We start from the raw sequence: 19,929 nt of genomic DNA, 5'->3' as shown, positions 1-19,929 counted from the left end.
CAAAACTATCAACAGCAAAATTTTTTTTTAAATAAGTTAGTCTTACCATGACCTAAGGTGGATAAAACTTAACTTAACATAGCCTAAATATCAGCACGATAATATTGTTGAGTGTTAAAATGTTTCTTGCATAGAGATATCTTTCGATAGGCTTTCTATGGTGCTCCAGGCTTCGTTGACGTCACCTTCGTTAGTGAACCAGGAGCAAATAGCAAATCGAATAAAATACACACCATTGATTTCAGATGGTACAAGATATATTTTGCCATCAGCTGTTATTTTTTCTAATAATTTTTTCGATCTTGAATTGTCTCCCTGTTGTGTTAAATTTAATTAAATTAAGTTTATAAAATTTGATGCTCAAAATATTAATAATGATTACTTTCAATTATAAAATTCTGATTGATTAAAACATATTAAAGTGAATTAATACAAATTTATAAATGATCAAAAAAAGTGATATAATTACCTTCATTCTAAAACACACCAGGCCTAAAATGACATTATTGACAACTTCAAAATCAGGATTTTGACAAACCAATTTCTCAAAATCTTTGGCAAGTTTTATGCTCTGATATAAAAAACACGATTTTTTTTACAACTTTTACATTTTAATTGAATAAGTTTTTATATTATTAAATGAATGAAACAATCAGTTCAATAACGTAATTCTCTCCTGGAACGTTCTAATGATTTTCAGTTCAGACTTAAATTCGAGATTTTGTTTGAGATCATACTAACAATTTTTTTACAATAATCTTTCATCGGTAGATTGACACAACATAGACTAAATATCAAATGCTCTTGTTCTGGTCACAGGAGCCAATTCAATGCATTCTTTGTCCCTCAAACAGTGGCGCGGATCTAGACAATTTTGACAGGGGAGGCTCAATTTTGAAAATGTTTAAATAATTTTGACATTATGACGGAGTGACCAAAATTTGGGGTCGTGTAGCCAAAATTAGACTGGCAACATTTTTTTGCTTATCACATGAATTTTTTAATTTTCTATCTAAAATTAAAATGGTGCTTTTTTGTGTGCAAAAACTGACTTTTTTTAAAATACTGCTCACAACAGGGACCCCCGACCTTTCTAGATCCACCACTGTCCTCAAATAATTTTTAACAACTTTTTAGGAAGATATCGAACCTTAAATTTAATTGATGTTAATTTATGAAAAAATTATGTAATTGTTGCGTTAGAAAGACAAATTACTACAAAAAACAGCATATAAACTTCTGCATTGTACCTTTCTTATGTGGTTTTGAAGTTGCTCCACTCCAAGCAACCTCATTGTAAACCAAAGTTTTAAAGATCGAAAGCGTCTACCTAACGGTACTTGCCAATGCTGCAAACAAATATTTAAATAAAATAGAGTTAGTGGAAAAAACATTTTAATAAGCAATTAATATTTAACGGATTTGAAATTCTTAAATAATGAAAATTTTAGCAAATTTTCGTTATATTTGATTGACGTATCTTATGATTTACATGGTGTTCTAACTTGAAATCTAACATTAATGATTAATCACGTTGATTCACCATCCAATAAAATCAAGAATCATAGCCAATCTACACGGGGCGGGGCCTGCTTGTACTAAAGATTCTTTCTACAGAAATTTAATACTGAATTTTTTTGAATGGGTTCAGCACTCTGCAAGAGCAGGTGGGCAACAGGGGACAGCAGGTGGGCAACAGGAGGTCATCCGTTTGTACAAACCTTTTTGATTGCAATCTTTGCTTCAACTACGCTCATAATATTTGCATTAATTAAAAACTAATTGATCACCTTATAACAACATTTGCTCTTTTAAAATAATGAAAGTTGAAATTAAAGATGGAAGCTTGCGCACTCTGTAATCAAGTACAACTTTCTGGTTAACATGCTGAAGGTACACTGGATCCACATTGAACGCTTCGACCATGAATGAACTATCTTTAAACCTAAAAATTACAGTTAAACATTTGGGATCCAAGTGAATTTGTAGTACTTCAAATTTATTTATAGTTGTAACATTAGTCCAATCAATATTTTTATGAAATATTGCAATTTTGTTAGTTAATAATTTTTAATTGTTTTGTTTTTTATTTATCTTGTTTTATTTGTGGTGTTATGTTACATTATGTTATGTTAAATTGAAAAAAACAAGAAATTATGATTGGAAAAATTGTTTTGCTTTAAACTAAAACTCACCAGAGAGCAGAACAATCAAAATTAATCAGCATCCATTTATGTGGATTGAAATTGAAAGTGTCGGCGTACTGCAAAGAAAACGCAATGCATTAAAATTCATTCAATTAACCACAGATATGCTACATTAAAATTTCTGTGTCTACCATTCATTCACTAAGTAAGATGTTTTGACCTACCTGGACCCCTTCCATCAAATACTGATACTCTGGACATATAAATGATGCTCCGGCGTATGCTGCATCCACATGCATCCAAACATTTTGTTCACTACCTGCAAGAAAGATTTCATGTTGAAGGGTGGAATGAAATGTCAAAAAAACTCATGACGTAATTGAAACAAACAAAAATGAAAAAGTAATTGAAAATATGTTCAATAGTTTTATTTCAAATAAGCAACTACCGATTATTCTAAAAAAAAACAAATATCAAACGTCAATTGTTGTTAAATAAGAAATTTAAAAATTTGAATTTCCTGGAATATATTTAGAGGGTTTTTTGCAAAATATAATCGTCCAATAGTTCTGTAGGACATCCTTTTTTTATCATTCATTTATTATTTATACATTTTATTTTTTCTAACCCACTACCACGTCGATTACTTCTAAAACAAGAATTAAATTCTTGAATAATTTTCGTTTTATTTATTGCCAATGTATTTATCGGATATTATAACAGAATCTGAACGATGTGACCGATAACCACAACCGAGACTTAACTGTTTGAAAAGTTGATAGAGTGAGGGTATTGAATGGGTTGTTCGACCGAGAACGATTTCTATGGTTACGGAGCAGTAATTATTCTGCATTATTATAATTTTATTAAATAAATAGTAAGATTAATACTTTTAGATTTAACTTAAAAACCCCGTTTGATTTTTAGACTTTTATAATTGGGTGGTTATTGATATTGTTTGGTGATTAATGATTATTGATTGATTTTATTTGTTCGTTGTTACAAAATGGTTGACCAAATTGTGCTTAACAAACTTATGTGATCTTTAGAATGGTGTTAAAGATATTTCTAAATTCAAATTTCAAAGTGTTTCAAGAGAGCGTTTTAGAGTTCAGGATAAGATTGATTGCAAGAAAATTATCGTGAAAGCTCTCAATTCCGCCTACAAAGTTCCGTCAGGTACTAGCAAGAAACAGGGATTTGTAAAATTGTTCGACGTATAAAAGTTTATATTAGATGTCTACGCGTGATGCCTGTCCGAGCAAACATGACAACATTGAATGATGTTGCAAGAGCGTACTGCTGCTTGTTTACAAACCAGAATTATAATACCTGATGATAATTGTACGTCGACTCTGTACAAAATAGTCGGCCGTCTAAATCACGAAAACGATTCTAAACAACTTTTCCAGCGGGTAACATGAAACATCATTAATGACATTGATACACCTGAAACAGACGATATCACCTCATGACAGTTGTTACACGTAAAAAATGTCAAAAATCATCGTTGGAATAATTAATATAGCATTAATTTAGACTCGGATGTTTCACCATATAACTCGGTTAATAACGTTTTGTTGAATTTTTGATTTATTTCATTAATTGTAGTGTTTAATCATCTAACGTTATGTTTGTGTTAATTTGCCAGGTCGGAATTAAAATAATTAAAAAATTGCAAAGTATGAAATTCATGTAAAATTGTTTTTCAAAATTAAAAAATAGGAGCAAAATTATGTTGAACCAAAACGATCTTGTATAAAATTAAATATGGAAAAACATAAAATTTGTTATATGCTGAGATAAAAACATATCAGACTTCGTGCGTTAAATTTTAGTTTGTTTATAAATCAATATTTAAAATTCTTACAAATTTTTCCGATTTCCGTCAAATCGTCGAAAGAACATGTTGAAGTTGTGCCTAATGTAGCTACACACTAAAAAATAAAAATGGCATCTGATTATGGTTGTTAATAAAACGATCAAATTGTTTAACTAAAATCAGAACACCTCACCATGGTTGGGGTCAGTCCTTCTTCTAAATCCTTTTTTATTGCTTCTGACAATGCTTTCACATTCATCCTGTGCTCGCTGTCGGAAAGAATTTTCCTGCACTGCATCAGCAACAGCATCACTGCCCTCTCGACTGACGAATGAGCCTTCATGAAAAGTTTTCATATTCTAAAAATCTCTATAAACATTTGAACCAATCTGTTTATGTTTATTTATGTTATAATTTTTCTAAAAAAAAAATTAATTTATTAAAATTATAATTATTATCCTTCTTCATCATGCAGATAGATGGCTTATTTGTAGATGGCCTCCATTGGGTCAATTACCATGTTGTATAAAAAATAAAATGCAAACTTTTTGAGAATGAAATTAGATGTACCTGATCAGAGCAATATACAACCATTTTTGTTGAGTTGATATCTTGAAATGACAAATTCTTATCTTTGATAACTTTGCTTCTTGCGGCTAATAGAGAAACCAATGTTGCCTCGCTTGCGGTTCCCTGAAATAATAACAAACAATTAATTAATGAGGATGTTTTTTTAGTGAGATGACTCATACGAAACATCAATGTTAAAAAAACATTAAAGTTATTCAGATTTGTAATTAAATTTACAATTTCACTTATTAGTTTTCAATTAAGTTTTATAACATTCATATTTCAATAGTAGTCATTAAATTTCGACAAGTGGGCAAAACTTTACATTAGAATAGTGCCTCAATTAAAACGAAATTCCTAATTAATCATGTAGTTTTTTAGTTTCGATTCCAACCTCTCTCCTGAAGAAAATTTTTGAAATCCTGGTTACAAGCATCACTTCTAACAAGGTTTCAAAAATTGCAGTAGTCAGACCAGTGTTTAAAAAGTCTGACCAGACAAGCAATGTTTTGGCCAAATGCTGTGAGCGGCAAGATTGCTGTTAAAACATCAAGTCTGCTGTAGGAGATTGCGTTCAAAAGTGAAGAGATCCCCACTTATTGCTTGTAATTTGTTTAATGATCTACTTAATTATTAATTCACCTAGTATTTGGTTTGCACTTTCTGATTTAAATTCTACATCGCGATTATGATGTATATGTTTGTTCGTTCGTTTGTTTATTTTTGGGGTGTATTAATTATTCATTTGTGTCAATTATTTTTCCTTATATTTTAAATTAATTATCAAATTAACAAAATCTATTCAAATATTAAACAATTTAATTTTATGAGTTCATTACATCAGTTCCAATATGCAATCACTTTTTGGATAAAAAAAAGATCGTGTGTTCATTTGCCATTTCGGCTAATGAGTTTTTGTTAGGTATTTATTTAATTGGTTAATTTTCATCCCTTACGACGAGTTAACTCAGACGGTAGTAGTGCTTTTTGTCAAGTTGTTACTGCGCGCACTTGGTTCAAATGTCGTCCGTCTGACATCCTAGGGTGGAGGCACGATGGTGTAAGGGTTAAGTTGTCTGGCACTGGTGTTGCGGTGACGGGATTCGAATATAAAAAAGTCCCATCCCGCCTATCACGTACACTGTTTGAGTTAATTGCGAGTAAATCCTGTTGTTGGTGCAGCTATAGTTGATGATTGGCGATTATCAGACACTCATAAGTGTATGAATATTGATAGGGGTAAAAAAATGAATAGTGATAGAATTACTATATTTCTTGATGAAACATTAAATCTATCACGCACCTCGCTTTTTTCAAATAAATGGATTTTAAACGGAAACTCATGATAAGACGTTATTTGTGAATAATTTGTGGAAACAAATAAGTTTCATACTTGTATAACACCTCCAGCATTAGTTGGAGTATAGAATTGACTTGGAAGGTTGATAAGCTTACCGAGCCACTTCATCATTTTCATCTCCAGTTCAGTGCAGGCTGGACTTGAGATCTATTACATTCGAAAATTAAAAAATAACTTTTAGGTATCATTTTTTGTTAAATATAAAAATTCCAATTACACTAGTCCCTTATTTTTTTTCATTCCTTAACCCTAGCCCGAACTTTAAATACTTATAAAGTTGGCCTTGTTTATTGTAAGCAATGGCGGATCCAGGGGACTGGGAGTAGTTTTTGTTTTAAAAGTCAGTAAAGTTAGTGTTTTAACAGAAAAAGCACCGGTTTTTTTTTTACAAAAAAGTTCGTCAGCATAATTTTGACCACATGTTGACCCTCGTCAAAATTTAAACAATTTCAAAATTTTGGCCAAAATTTTGGCTTGTCAAGATCTGCTACTGATTTTTAGTTATTAATTTTGACGATTATAATAAACGACTTTAAATGTACTCAGCGTGACGGTTTATGAGTTTTGCTAAAAATTATTTGATATTGGAACTTGCGTGTTGAACCAATATTTGATGCATTGACTTTTTTTGTATGTGTTAAGCAGGATATTTTCCTAATAGTTAGGAACCAAAAAGACTTGAAAAAACTCTAAATAATTAACGTAAAACTCAGTATTGACTCAGATTCAGTTCATAATAAATAACGTTTGAAAACCTTGGATCATGTTTAAAACCGATGCTGTTAAGACTTCCTAACGAATGTTTGTTTATTCAGGTACTACAACTGCCATTCTCAATCAAATTTAAATAAAATATTTTCTTCTTATTTTAGATATCACATTATCAGCACATAAATAATCATCTTAGTTATCATCTTAGTTTCATTCCTATAAAAAGAAGAAGGCTTCACCACCTGTAGACAGCGGAAACTCCACTAATATGATAAATGAATACAACCGCTTCAAACGCAAACTTTGCTGAACGTTATTTGAATACCAGCAGTAATAGAAACAATAAAATATTCCAAGTACCTACATAAATTACATTTACGACTTCGCATCGAACCTGACTTCTCTGCTTGAAAACCTGACTAGAAACCTCACTACGTAGGACGTATTTATAGCTGATTTTTAGCATAGATACAATTTTTCAAAAATTATAAATATAGCGAAGATAACAATAATAAAATAATAAATAATATAGCGAAATTCGATCATTCCCGCGGTTGTAACATTATCGACGAATGTTTGAATGAATGTATGAAGGAATGTTTGAATGTATCGACGAAGGTTTGAATGAACGTATCAACGATTGTTTGAATGAACGTATGAAGAAAAGTTTGAATGTATCAACGAGTGTTTGAATGAATGTATGAAGAAATGTTTGCTTACCCAGGAGAAGCCGATGCAGCCGATGGCGTCGGAGAGGATGTCAGCGCAAATGGCCGGATATGAATTTCCTGTCGGAAAGTAAGCGTGGAAGTGTGGACTGTGCCAGTGAGTGATCTGCGGATGATGATGAAGGTGTTGTTGTTGTTTGATGATGATGGTGAAGATGGTAATGATGATGATGATGTTTGATGATGTTGTAAAGCTATTGATTATGGAGATAAATATGACAAAGTTGTTGATGTTGTTGATAATGACGTTTGTGTTGTTGTTGATGATGATAATGAATATATATATATATATATTCACATATATGTGAATTGATGAGTCTGTTGATTATGAAAACGAATGATGATGCTGTTGTTAATGATGAGGATGGTGATGTTTATAAAGATGATGATGATATATTTAATAGTGTAAAACTTGACAATGTTATGAGCATTAGTTTTATTGTTTGTATATATTCATCAAAATTAGTGAAAACTTGACGTGACCAAAATAACATTTTTTGAGTAAAAGCAACATTTTGGAGTTTCGTTTTTGTTTCACCAACATCTGAGGCCAGTGTCTAACTTGATGCACCTCTCTCTATGTACACTTTGAATGTGAATTTTTTATAACAGTTAACAAAACAAGAGTTTTCATTGCCAGCGTTTGATAGAAAGCCATAGTAAATAAATTACACAATTTTAAAAGTATTCATTTTTTTTCAAAACGAACCAACAAAAAATTATAATCGGTGAAAAAATGTTAATAAAATTGTTGACCACTTTAAATGTGTTTCCATTTTTAGATTTTACATCCAATTTTCTAATTGCCTCGTTATGAACTGGTGTCGAAGTGCTTAAAGAACTCTAACCCTACTTTGTCAATGTTTTAAAAATTAAAACAATTGTAGTTGAAAATTATTTCAAATAAATTCCTTTATATAAATTTAAAAAATTTGGACACTTTTCCTTTGACTGGCTAACTTACTAACTCATTCCATTGCACGCAAGACTATCTACGGATAGCGTAGCGAGGCCATTCAACAAAATGTGCTTAATGGAATGCCCTGAAGGAATTCTTTTATGTGAAAAATGCTTTCATTCAACCACTTGTTATGTCACTAGTAGAAAGAAAGAAACTATTTATTAAAGTTTTTTATATGTGTTATAAAAGGTTTGAAGTGTTAAAACAATTATAATCGGTGAAAAAATGTTGATAAAATTGTTGACCACTTTCTATCAAATGTGTTTTTTATATGTGTCATAAAAGGTATGAAGGTTTCTGAAGCTTCTATTTAAAAAAATTAAATATATACAAGTATATATATTATAAATTTAATTGATAACTAATTTTTCATCGTTAATATTGAATTTAATATTGTTATAATACTCGCTGTCGTAACCGATTTACGATGCGACGGGTTCAAATCTTCAATTGAATAAAATACTCCAAACAGTTATTAGTTATTAAACTTTATTTACAGAAGAAATCAACTAATCGTTTATTTCTAGCAAATTCAAATTAACGCAACAATTAACTTTTAGATTGTTTAAAATCTATCGCTATGACAACGTCAACAAACAAATCAAATATCGCTTTAAATAATTCACCGAATCTTCTTGCGACATGCGCTTATATACTCTTCGCAAGCGTCGTTTCTAGATTCTTCTAGATGGTCCGATTCTAGCATACTCTAGAATGCTCCAGTCACTAGAACATTCTAGAATACGCTAGAATCTAATGCGTTCGGTAGCACGGTTATAACATTACCCCCTTCTTAGTTCTGTTCGTCCCGAACAGCTTTCGTTCAGGTATCCGCATGGTACGGAGCCAGTCTATCCAAATGAACGATCTTCATTCTTGCTCTCGGCTTCCGATATTCTTGAATACGGTAGACGACGTCATTCAAGCGGGTGATGACTTGATAAGGTCCTTTCCACCCTCGCTAGAGCTTTGGAGAACGTCCTTTCTTTCGCTGTGGGTTGTACAGCCAAACTAACTTGTCGACAGCAAAACCGCCACTGCTTCCTTTCAAGTCGTTTCTGGTTTTGGCCGCCTCCGTGTTTTTCATAATTTTAAGGCGTACGTAACGGTGGATATGGTTTAATCGCTGTCGAAGATTATCCACGTATTCTGTAAAATCAGCAATCAACGCCTCGGCTTTAAGACGGTCTTCTTGATACAAATTGAGTTCATCCAGTAGATTTTTGGTAAGTTCTTTGAGTCTACCTTTGTCAGTTGGTAGAACCTTTTCCTGTTGCTCCATATCTAATGATTTCACCAAATTTATTGATTGGCAATTGCCTATTTCTTCGCCTTTTTTAATTTTAATAGTGTGTTTAGCGGTATTCATTATTCTGACAGGAATAAGACCATTTTTGTTCGCTTCTACCAGGCATTTTCCAATGACCGCGTTCTGTACATTTGTCGTTGAGGTTGGCTCCATCAAATAGAACTGGTGGCCCCCAGGATCGCAATTCAACTTGCCCCATACGATGTTTTCAGATGATTGAGGTAGTTCTATGTCACAATCGACTGTCACTCGAATGCATTTTTCGTCGCTATCCCCCACTATCACTTCTGTATTTCTCCATCTAAGAACGCGTTTTTCTAAGTCAATTTTGAACCCATATTTTGTCAGAAAGTCGACACCTATTATGCATTCGTCGATGTTATCCGCGACTAAGAATAAACCTTCGAATAACAAGTTGCCTAGCTGAACAGTACGGAGAATCTTTCCATAGACTGGTGCTGTTCCTCCGGTAGCTGTTCGAAGGATGTATTTGTTAGAAGTCTCTTTCTTCAGATTGGGTACCAAATCAGATCTTAAAATCGATTTTGTTGCTCCGGTGTCGACTGTAATTACACATTCTCGTTGATCAACTTTTCCGTTCAGCCATAGGTCGTTTCGATTTCGATGTAGTCTGGAAACGTTAATTACGGTACTGGGGGCGTCAATTCTACTAGCCAACCTCTGCCCCACAAAGTTGGCTCTTATTAGCTTTTCCGCCCCTTCGTTAGATACAGGATCATCTTCTCTTCTTTTGCGCCATCTTGTCGCGCAATTTCGGCAGTAGTTATCTTTTAGGCGGTGTTTACAATCACGACGTAGATGGCCTTTTTCACCACAAATCCAGCATTGGGGTACACCATGCTGTTGAGGTTCGCGTTCCACAACCACCTTCTGGCAAGGACATTCTTCATTTACTTGGCGTAGACGTACGTCATTTTTTGATGCTTGCTTTGCCGATTCAAAAGTGAGACTGTGCGCAACGGCATCCTTGAGTTTTTGTTTATCTGACAAGAGAAGGGATTGCTGGAGTTCCGAATAACGAAGGGCTTTGATAAACGTATCCAGGGCAGTTTCGTCTCTATGTTCGGGGTCTGATGTCGGATACGACAGCAATGTCAACCGTTCGATATCTTGTGCCAGCTGCTGAATGGATTCACCAGATCGTTGCGTTCTGTTTCTAAGCTGAGACCGATAAATCTGTTTCATGTGTTCTTCACCATAACGTAAATCCAATACGCTAACCAGAACTTCATAGTTGAAGTGGTTCTCTGCCGGAATCGTCTGAAGAACCTCTGCTGCTGAACCTCGCAAGGCCAGTATCAGTGCTGTTGCTCGTTCTTTTCCGTTCCAACAGTTACTAGTTGCCGCTGCTTCGAACTGGGTTTTATAAACGTTCCAGGACATCTCTCCGTCAAATGCTGGTATCTTCAAAGTTCTTCCGGATGCGTGATCTGTTTTAACTCCTCTGTCTGTCGTTCGGACTGTTCCTTGATCTGTTGTTTTAACTCTTCTGTCTGTCGTTCGGACTGTCGTTCGGACTGTTCTTTGATCTGTTTTAACTCCTCTGTCTGTCGTTCGGACTGTTCTTTGATATGTTTCATTTCAGTTGACATACTAAGCAGAAGTTCCATCATTTTAGCGGTTGTAAACGTGCCTGTGCTAATTTCGTTGTCTTTGTCAGCATCATCAAACTTGAATTCGTCTGGGTTCTTACCTTCTCTCAGACGTGCTACTAGTACTTCTTTGTTGCCACTTGTGACAAGGCTTCGTTTCTGTAGTTGTTCTCGAAGCTGAACTACGTTCAAACCACACAGTTTTGACATCGTGTTCTTTTTCTATGAGTAGTAATTCGCTGGTCGAAGATCCCACTTCTGACACCAATGTTATAATACTCGCTGTCGTAACCGATTTACGATGTTCAAATCTTCGATTGAATAAAATACTCCAGTTATTAGCTATTAAACTTTATTTACAGAAGAAATCAATTAATCGTTTATTTCTAGCAAATTCAAATTAACGCAACAATTAACTTTTAAATTGTTTAAAATCTATCGCTATGACAACGTCAACAAACAAATCAAATATCGCTTTAAATAATTCACCGAATCGCTATTCACGAAATCACAAAATCACGAATTTCACTAATCACGAATCTTCTTGCGACATGCGCTTATATACTCTTCGCAAGCGTCGTTTCTAGATTCTTCTAGATGGTCCGATTCTAGCATACTCTAGAATGCTCCAGTCACTAGAACATTCTAGAATACGCTAGAATCTAGTGCGTTCGGTAGCACGGTTATAACAATATTGATTTTATTAAAATTTTTAAAGTCCAAGTAAACTGAACAAATTATAAAGTTGATGTACCTCTATTTATTGTCGTGCTATGCTAACCTAACCTAACTTAACTTAGTAGTGGCTGTGACCGGCTGCACATACTTTGCAAGAAAGGACGAAAAATACGGAAATGATTAATGAATTACGAAACTTGAACAAGCCAACTCCATTGATAATATATTTATTTTATCTTTTATTGATGAAACACAAGAATTAAGTCAATCAATCAAGTTGAGAAGAGATAATTTGGTGAAAGATTTCAGATACTATGCTTGTGTCATTGGCATGTTGATGGAATGATAAGCCATAATTGTTAAAGACGTCAGATAAGGGACTAGTATAAATGGTAAAAAGCATTGGTTTTAATACAGAGCCCTGAGGAAATCCGGTAGATAAACTAAAGACAGAGGAGACTTGTGTGCCAAGTTTAATAAATTGGAGGCGGTTTTAAAGATATGAATTGAGCCAGGACAAAGCTGTGTCGGCGATGACAAATTCCATTTTTATCGTCTTTTTAAGAGTATTTGATGATTAATCGGTTCATAGGCCACAGATAGGTCCAGGCAGATTATAGTAGCACAGCCTCGACTACCACAAATGTTAGTGAGATTATCATATAAATGTAGAAGTACAGTTTCGGTGGAGAAGCCAGGACGATAGGCGGACTGGAAAGGTGCAAAATTTGAAGAAGAGGTGACCTGCCCAAAAATTCTATTTATAGTCAAACGTCCAAAAGTTTCAAAAAAATAAACAATAACAAAACAGCAGGAAAGGCATTGAATATATTTGTTGAATATATGTGTTTAACATAACATAACATACAGAAAAAATTTAATAAGCGCAGGCGTATAACCCATAAGCCCAAATCCCCAAAAATTAGTTAGTTAAATAAAAGCATAGATTGTTCATGTAATAATAAAAGTAATACACAGACACACACTCACACGTCTCAAGCTTATCCACACTCATACTCATAAGCCAACCCTAATATCAATCAAACTGGATAATTTGCACGCCATTCGTACCTCATCTCAAAACTAATAGTGAACTTGTCAAACAAAACTTCAAATTGATTTACGGATTTGCACCCACAATTTCCTGTGGTAAAGAGTTCCATATTGGTATAGTTCTGTTAACAAATGCATATTTACTCATGTTTGTTCAAACCTTATTTCGTTATAACTTTTTATCGTGTCCTCTAGTTATCGAATCTGTACATAATTTTAGATCTGGGTATAAATTACTATTTAAGTTATCATTCAAAATATTATACAAAGTAATCAAATCTTCTCTGATTCTACAAAATTTTAGTGTGGATAAATTAAAAAACCTAAGCCTTTCATTGTATTTCATACCACGACGTAAAAATTTAGTAACTCTTTTCTGAACTCCCTCAATTTTCCCAATCAAACCAATATGTGTTTGAAAGGTGTTATGTTACTTGTTTCAATATTGTTCTTGATTGGCTGATGTATGTTATTAATTTAGAAATTAATAACAAATTAATAACAAATTGATAAAAATTAATGAAAAGTTAATAACACAAATACTTGTTTATATTATATATAAGTCAGAAGAGTTGACATGAAATATTTTTCTCTGTAGTGGCCTAATCTGGCGTTCACTAGAATAAAACAAATTATTAAACATACCAATATTACGATATATTTGATCATGTTATGTTACAGCGAATTAACATTGAAACAATCTTTTAAATTTTAGTCTTAGCCCCATCCACTCTGCTAAAAATCAGACTGTGCCAAAAATCTTATATCGTTCCTAACCGTTCTGAAAGATCCCACCGTGTAAATCTAACATTTAAGTTTACTAATAAAAAGAAACACTAAAGATCTTATAGTAATATAATATGTTATAATATGCAACCTATGAATAAGCTCTATGGGTCTTAAAGTGTAGATGACATTTTTTGCGTAGAGTTTTTTGGTCCTATTTCAGCTGTAAAAATATCCTAACATTTCCTGTTGTTGGGCAAGTTTAAAGCCGTAAAAATGAAAGATAACAGGTTTAATATAATAGTTTAATAACAATAAAAAAATTGTGGGAGGCTGGTGCGTGCCTGCTAACAACGAATGTTCCTGCGTGCTATTAATAGGACGGTAACGCTTGCTGATAAGATCAATCCCACTAAAGCTCCATACTGAAAAGCAATTTATTTCTAATCCTGAATTTTTTTTTATTTTTCAAAAATATCGACGAATAATAAATTTTAAATGAGTATTTTTGTAAAAATGTTTCGTTTAATGAACGTAATAAGGATATTAAAATCACAACATTACTTTATTTTTTTGCATCAATGACTATTACTATGCCTGAGTATGCAAACAAAATCAAAGGTTGAAAATATCGGTATAATTGTTTAAACACGCACAGGCTTATACAAACACGCACGCACACACACACACACACAAATGCATACATAAAATTAGGGATATATAGATATATTTTCTACCGAATGTTTGGTGTTAATATGTTTGTAGTTCGTTTTTTCGATTTTGCTCACTAAAGTTTTTTGAAGAACGTTTAGTTTATTAAAATTCAAAATAAACTGATGATTCATTCGGAATCGAAATATGGCCTTATTTGCAGCATGAATTCGGGAAATAAGTTTTTTTATCTACATATATATATATATATATATATATATATATATATATATATATATATATATATATATATATATATATATATATATATATTAGGTAGATTTATATAGCGCCCTTTCATCAAATCTCAAAGGCGCTGAAACAAATCACAAGGAAACAACAACCAAAGCGCTTATTGCGTAAACAGAAACGTTTTTAGTCCCCTCCTGAAGGATAAAATTGAATGCCCCGAAGCACGCAGTTCCATAGGCAGGCTATTTCCCCCTACAGATGGCCCAACAACTGAAAAATTTTTTGAACCTGTAACAAGATTTGTTGGGGCAATTAGATAGCCAGGTGCAATACCATTCAAGCATTTGAACATAACCATTGCAATTTTAAAAGTAATACGTTTTTTAACAGTCAGCCAATGTAAGTCTCTCAAAATGGGGTTGACATGATCAGACCTAGAACGTCCAGAAACAAGTTTAGCAGCTCTATTCTGAATGGACTGCAACATATGAATAACTCTTTGTGAAAGTCTAGAGAATAGGCAATTGCAATTATAATATATATATATATATATATATATATATATATATATATATATATATATATATATATATATATATATATATTTCCATATAAGTAGCCATATATATATATATATGCCGGTAAAAGAGCACAATTAATGCAGTAATTTTTGAAATCTACCGAATTTCTAGCGTTGGATAGTTTTTTTATTACATTTCTCAATATTTTGAACCAAATTCTTGTCGACATAATTTATTTTATTAACGTTTGAATAATGTACAGTTTTCTAATTCATTCTCGAGTATAATGAACCTCTTTTGATTTTCAATCATCTTCAGCACTTATTGCAGTTTATAAAGATAATTTGTATAACCCAGGCCTTTCCCTGTGATTTGCATTTATCGTTATTATTGACTTTGCTAATTTTACTATCTTCTTTATTAATTGATATGATTTCTTTATTTGGGCTAGTTACTTTAGTGTGATGTTTTATTTCTTCGGTGTTGTGTATTATTGCTTTGATAGCACTTTAGTCGATGTTGCTTTCTTCAGTGTCTTCATCGGTACCCTTATTGTTGTTAGTATATTTTATTATTGTCCTTCTTGTTAAGAGTATTGTTGAAATCTTTTGTTGTTTGTTTATCAAGGGTTGTTTTATGTCGGTTCCGGTTAATTTCAGATGGGAATGGCTGAAATTACAGTATATTATTTTGGTGTTGTTGTCCAGAATTTCTCTTGTAATTTTAATATTGTGTGTGTGCTCTAAGTGTGTTTCTATTTTTGTGCATGGTCAGAAGTCTAGTTAGCGATGTTGTAGTAACTCTGATGTATGAAAAATTCTGACGTGCACAGCCGTCAGGGGACATGTGAATCCATTTATCGTTTTAAAGCCGAACCTTGCTGAGGAGTGCAGTTGTTGTTCATGACAAGGTTTGATGTTTTTGCATTTCTATAATAAATTCGTAGTTTTATTTTGTCAGAAGGGTCAGTTGGTTTGACATTTTTATAAATGGTTTGTTTTCAGACGGATTCGTCCGTTTTGTAGTTGGTGTTCATATGATTCCTATAATAAAAGATGATGTCCCTGTTTGGATTATTATGTTGTGGGCTGCTGAGTTGTTTTAATTTATATATATATATATATATTTATATATAATATAAAAGCCGCAAAAGTTGTTGTTGGAGCTCTAAAATACGACCATGTGTCTCCAATATTGAAGGAACTTCATTGGCTAACCGTCGACAAAAGAGTGTTGTTCAAAATGGCAACACTTGTCTACAAGTCTATCAACGGTCTAGCTGCATCTTATTTGTCTGACAGGTTCAAAAAGAGATCTTCAAAAGCATCTGGAGCACGTCTGAGATCTGATGTTACAAACTTGCTGTTGGTCCCAACAACGAGTCTCCGTATAGACTCTCGTAATATTGCTGTTTCTGGACCAACTGTTTGGAACAACCTGCCTGCTGCTCTCAGAAATCCGGACCTAAACCTGAGTGATTTCAAGAAGAAACTGAAAACTCATTTATTTTCATTGTAATGCATTATTGATCAATTCTTTCTGTTTAGTCGACATGTTCTAAATATTATTTCGTATTTTCGTTATATTGAATCGATTACTTTTTCTGTTTATGACCAAATTTTAATCTTATTTTTGTACGATGCATTATGATTTCTCGTTTTTTTTCTCAATTATATTGCTAAGTTCAGTTTTTGTTAGATAGCGCTTTTGAGATTCGTTTAATTAGCGCTTCATAAATATTTCAACAATATATATATATATATATATATATTCTTAAAGGTTTAAAATGGTTTTGTCAACGTTGTGTTGATTTGTCTCAAGATGTTAGTTCTTTGGCTAAGTCAATGGATGCGTCTAAAAATGAATTTTTTGCTCAACTAAATGAAATAAATGATAGTAACAGAAAAATAAAACTTGACGTTGTTAGCATAAAAATGTCAAACAATGGTCTTAGATTAAATCAGCAGAAGTCAAAATTTGTTCCAATAAGTACATGACAGCAGCTGATACAACTTAATATCGATTCAGTGAAAATAGAAGATGTTAAAATAGAATTTAGTGACAAAGCAACTAATCTGGGTTTCATTCTTGATTCTAGATTATCGATGCATGATCAAATAAAGATGATAACAAATTTATGCTCCGGACAGATTCGAGAACTCTATAAAGTCCGTAAATCATTAGATAAATCTGCTATTCATACTTTGGTGCATGCATTGGTTCATTCACGATTGGACTATTGCAATGGTCTGTTTTACGGTTTGCCAGATAGGTCTATTTCTGCAATTCAATCTATTCAGAATAGAGCAGCCAAATTGATTGTTGGAGGTCTCCAATTTAACCATGTTACGCCAATTCTTAAGGGCCTTCATTGGCTTACTATAAAGAAAAGAATTAAATATAAAATATTTTAATGTAAAAAACTGTGCATGGCTTGTTACCAAGTTATTTGATAGATAAAATAAAAGAAAAGTCTACAATGATGGGTGGTATGAACCTTAGATCAGATGATGGCATTTTGCTGGTTGTACCTGATGTCAATCTGCAGATAGCATCAAGAGATTTTGCAGTATCTGGACCAATGGTTTGGATCTGCTTACCGAGATCTTATAGAACTAAAGATTTGAAACTTGATGATTTTAAAAAGAAACTTAAAACTTACTTATTTTCGCTTTGATTTTGTTGTTAAGTGAATAATTATTTGTTTGTTACTACCGCCATTGACTGTACATTTTTCTTTTTTGACTTTGTTCGATTATAGATAGCGCTTTTGAGAACTTTTTGATTTTAATTAGCGCTTATAAATGTTTCATTAATATATATATATATATATATATATATATATATATATATATATATATATATATATATATATATTAATCACACTTTAACACATATTTTATATATTTTAAATTATTCTAAAAGCTTAGCACTAAAATGAAAAAATTAATCTAGTAAAACTAAAAATTGGTTTGATCAATAATATCTTTACGTCTTTAAATACAAATAAATTGCATGATTATTCAATTTGATGAATTATGATCATATCTTTATATCAATGTAAGTTTTTGTTATTCTTATTGACACAACGTGGTTTTCAAATTGTGTACTTTAAACCCCACTGTGTACGATAGTTAAACGAAGCCAGAACTGATTAATTTATATAATAAACTTAATACACATATATAAGCCGTACGATTAATTTATATAATATACTTAATACACGTAAATAACCCGTACGATAACAGTCTGCAATACGATGAATACATTTTGGGTTAAGGTTTTGATAATCTGAAACAAGCGATAAAATTTTCTATACTTTGAAATTCTTTTCTATTCGTAACAATAAAAGTTTTTGGTTGAATTATGCCAACAATCAACAATAAGATTTAAAACATTTCACATGATTATACTTTGTTGACATTGTGATTGGAAATATTTCGGCTATACAATGCAAACCCTACGGTCACTTTCTTGTTGTTTAAAATGTAATAGAATTATTGTCCTTACAAGAAATTGTTGAAATAAATAAATAAAAATTTAAAAACATCATGTTGTCTCCAGTTATTAAGAGAAACAGGAGTGATACGACTCTACCAGCCACATATTATAATAAATGTATGATAAAAATATGAAAGTGTTGAGGAATCGTTGATAGAAACTAAAGGCAACTGGTGTTTCTATTTCCTCCTATTTCCTTCTAATTCGCTAGCCAATCTTCTCTCAAAAAGCAACAAAAATTGTAAAATATTACAACTTAAACAAAATATTTATTTAAAACTCCTTAGGTATTTAATGTATTCGATGTTAAACTATTTCATACGAAAAATATGTTAACAATTAATTTGATATGAAAATGATTTGTTTTTAAATTGGTGATGCTCGGCTTATAAAAAGTATGGTAAAGCAAAAATTTATAAATGGCATCAAATTAATTTATTGCAATAATTTGAAGTAACGAAAGAAGATAAAAATTTGTACAGCAAACTCATTGAAGAATTGCTGCTTATTTAAAAAGTATATAATTTATGAAGTGACGAGATAATTCAAATTATATTGCATGCAAACGCTTGATAAATGATGTTACACATGTTATTATGAAACTTGCAAATATAGCGTGATAAATTACATTATAAGAAAATATAGCCTACGTGAAAAAATACAGTACACAAAGTAAAACTATAAACATATATACATGTATTCATTTGTGATTAACAAGTTAGAAGATTAAGTTTCATTATAAGCAAAATAAATTAAGGTAAATTAATTCTATTGGAAATCACCATTTATTTCATTAGACTAAAGAAGAAAAAAATTAAACATATGAGGTAAGAAGGAAAAACCGTTCTAATAAAAGTTAAAAACTTGAAACTGACCCCTGGCATGATTAACTGTTCGACATCCCTTAAAACATCCTCCCATAATTCAGCCTTTAACGGAGCCTCATTGGGTAGCAATGTATCCAAGTAGCCGGGCTCCACGACAGAAAGTGCACGTCTAGATCGGATGGTCTGCCAGTACGATGAGACGAAATCAATCATCTTTTTACCTTTATCATTTAATTCATTTGCATCCATTGATCTTAGTTTCTGAATCGAAATATTATTTCAGCTACTTTGTAAATCAAGTGCAATCTTCTTTTTATTTAAATACAGCAGCTTTTATGCAGCGCATACATTTGTTATTGCACATATGTTCACCCAAACACACACACACACACACACACACAAACACACACACACACACACACACACACACACACACATATATATATATATATATATATATATATATATATATATATATATATATGTAATTGTCACGCCA

At 32.2% G+C, this 19,929-nt stretch overlaps 1 protein-coding gene across 1 annotated transcript; it reads right to left on the bottom strand.

Annotated features, from left to right (window-relative positions):
- Positions 1–2: 2 nt before the first annotated feature.
- On the bottom strand, positions 3–19,713 carry HELRODRAFT_186120 (hypothetical protein). The gene is made up of 12 exons (XM_009030417.1): positions 19,479–19,713; positions 7,331–7,444; positions 5,933–6,046; positions 4,540–4,662; positions 4,163–4,306; positions 4,014–4,084; positions 2,372–2,462; positions 2,196–2,263; positions 1,855–1,945; positions 1,251–1,349; positions 470–571; positions 3–315 (listed from the first exon to the last, which is right to left on the bottom strand). Exons 1-12 carry the CDS (start codon positions 19,677–19,679, stop codon positions 115–117), a joined length of 1,419 nt encoding a protein of 472 aa, XP_009028665.1. The 5' UTR covers positions 19,680–19,713; the 3' UTR covers positions 3–114.
- Positions 19,714–19,929: the final 216 nt, after the last annotated feature.

The sequence above is a fragment of the Helobdella robusta genome (assembly GCF_000326865.2).
Source record: "Helobdella robusta unplaced genomic scaffold HELROscaffold_68, whole genome shotgun sequence".
In the NCBI taxonomy this organism is placed as follows: domain Eukaryota; kingdom Metazoa; phylum Annelida; class Clitellata; order Rhynchobdellida; family Glossiphoniidae; genus Helobdella; species Helobdella robusta.
Note: the sequence above shows the minus strand (reverse complement) of the source record. Positions and strands in the feature narration are given on the sequence as shown.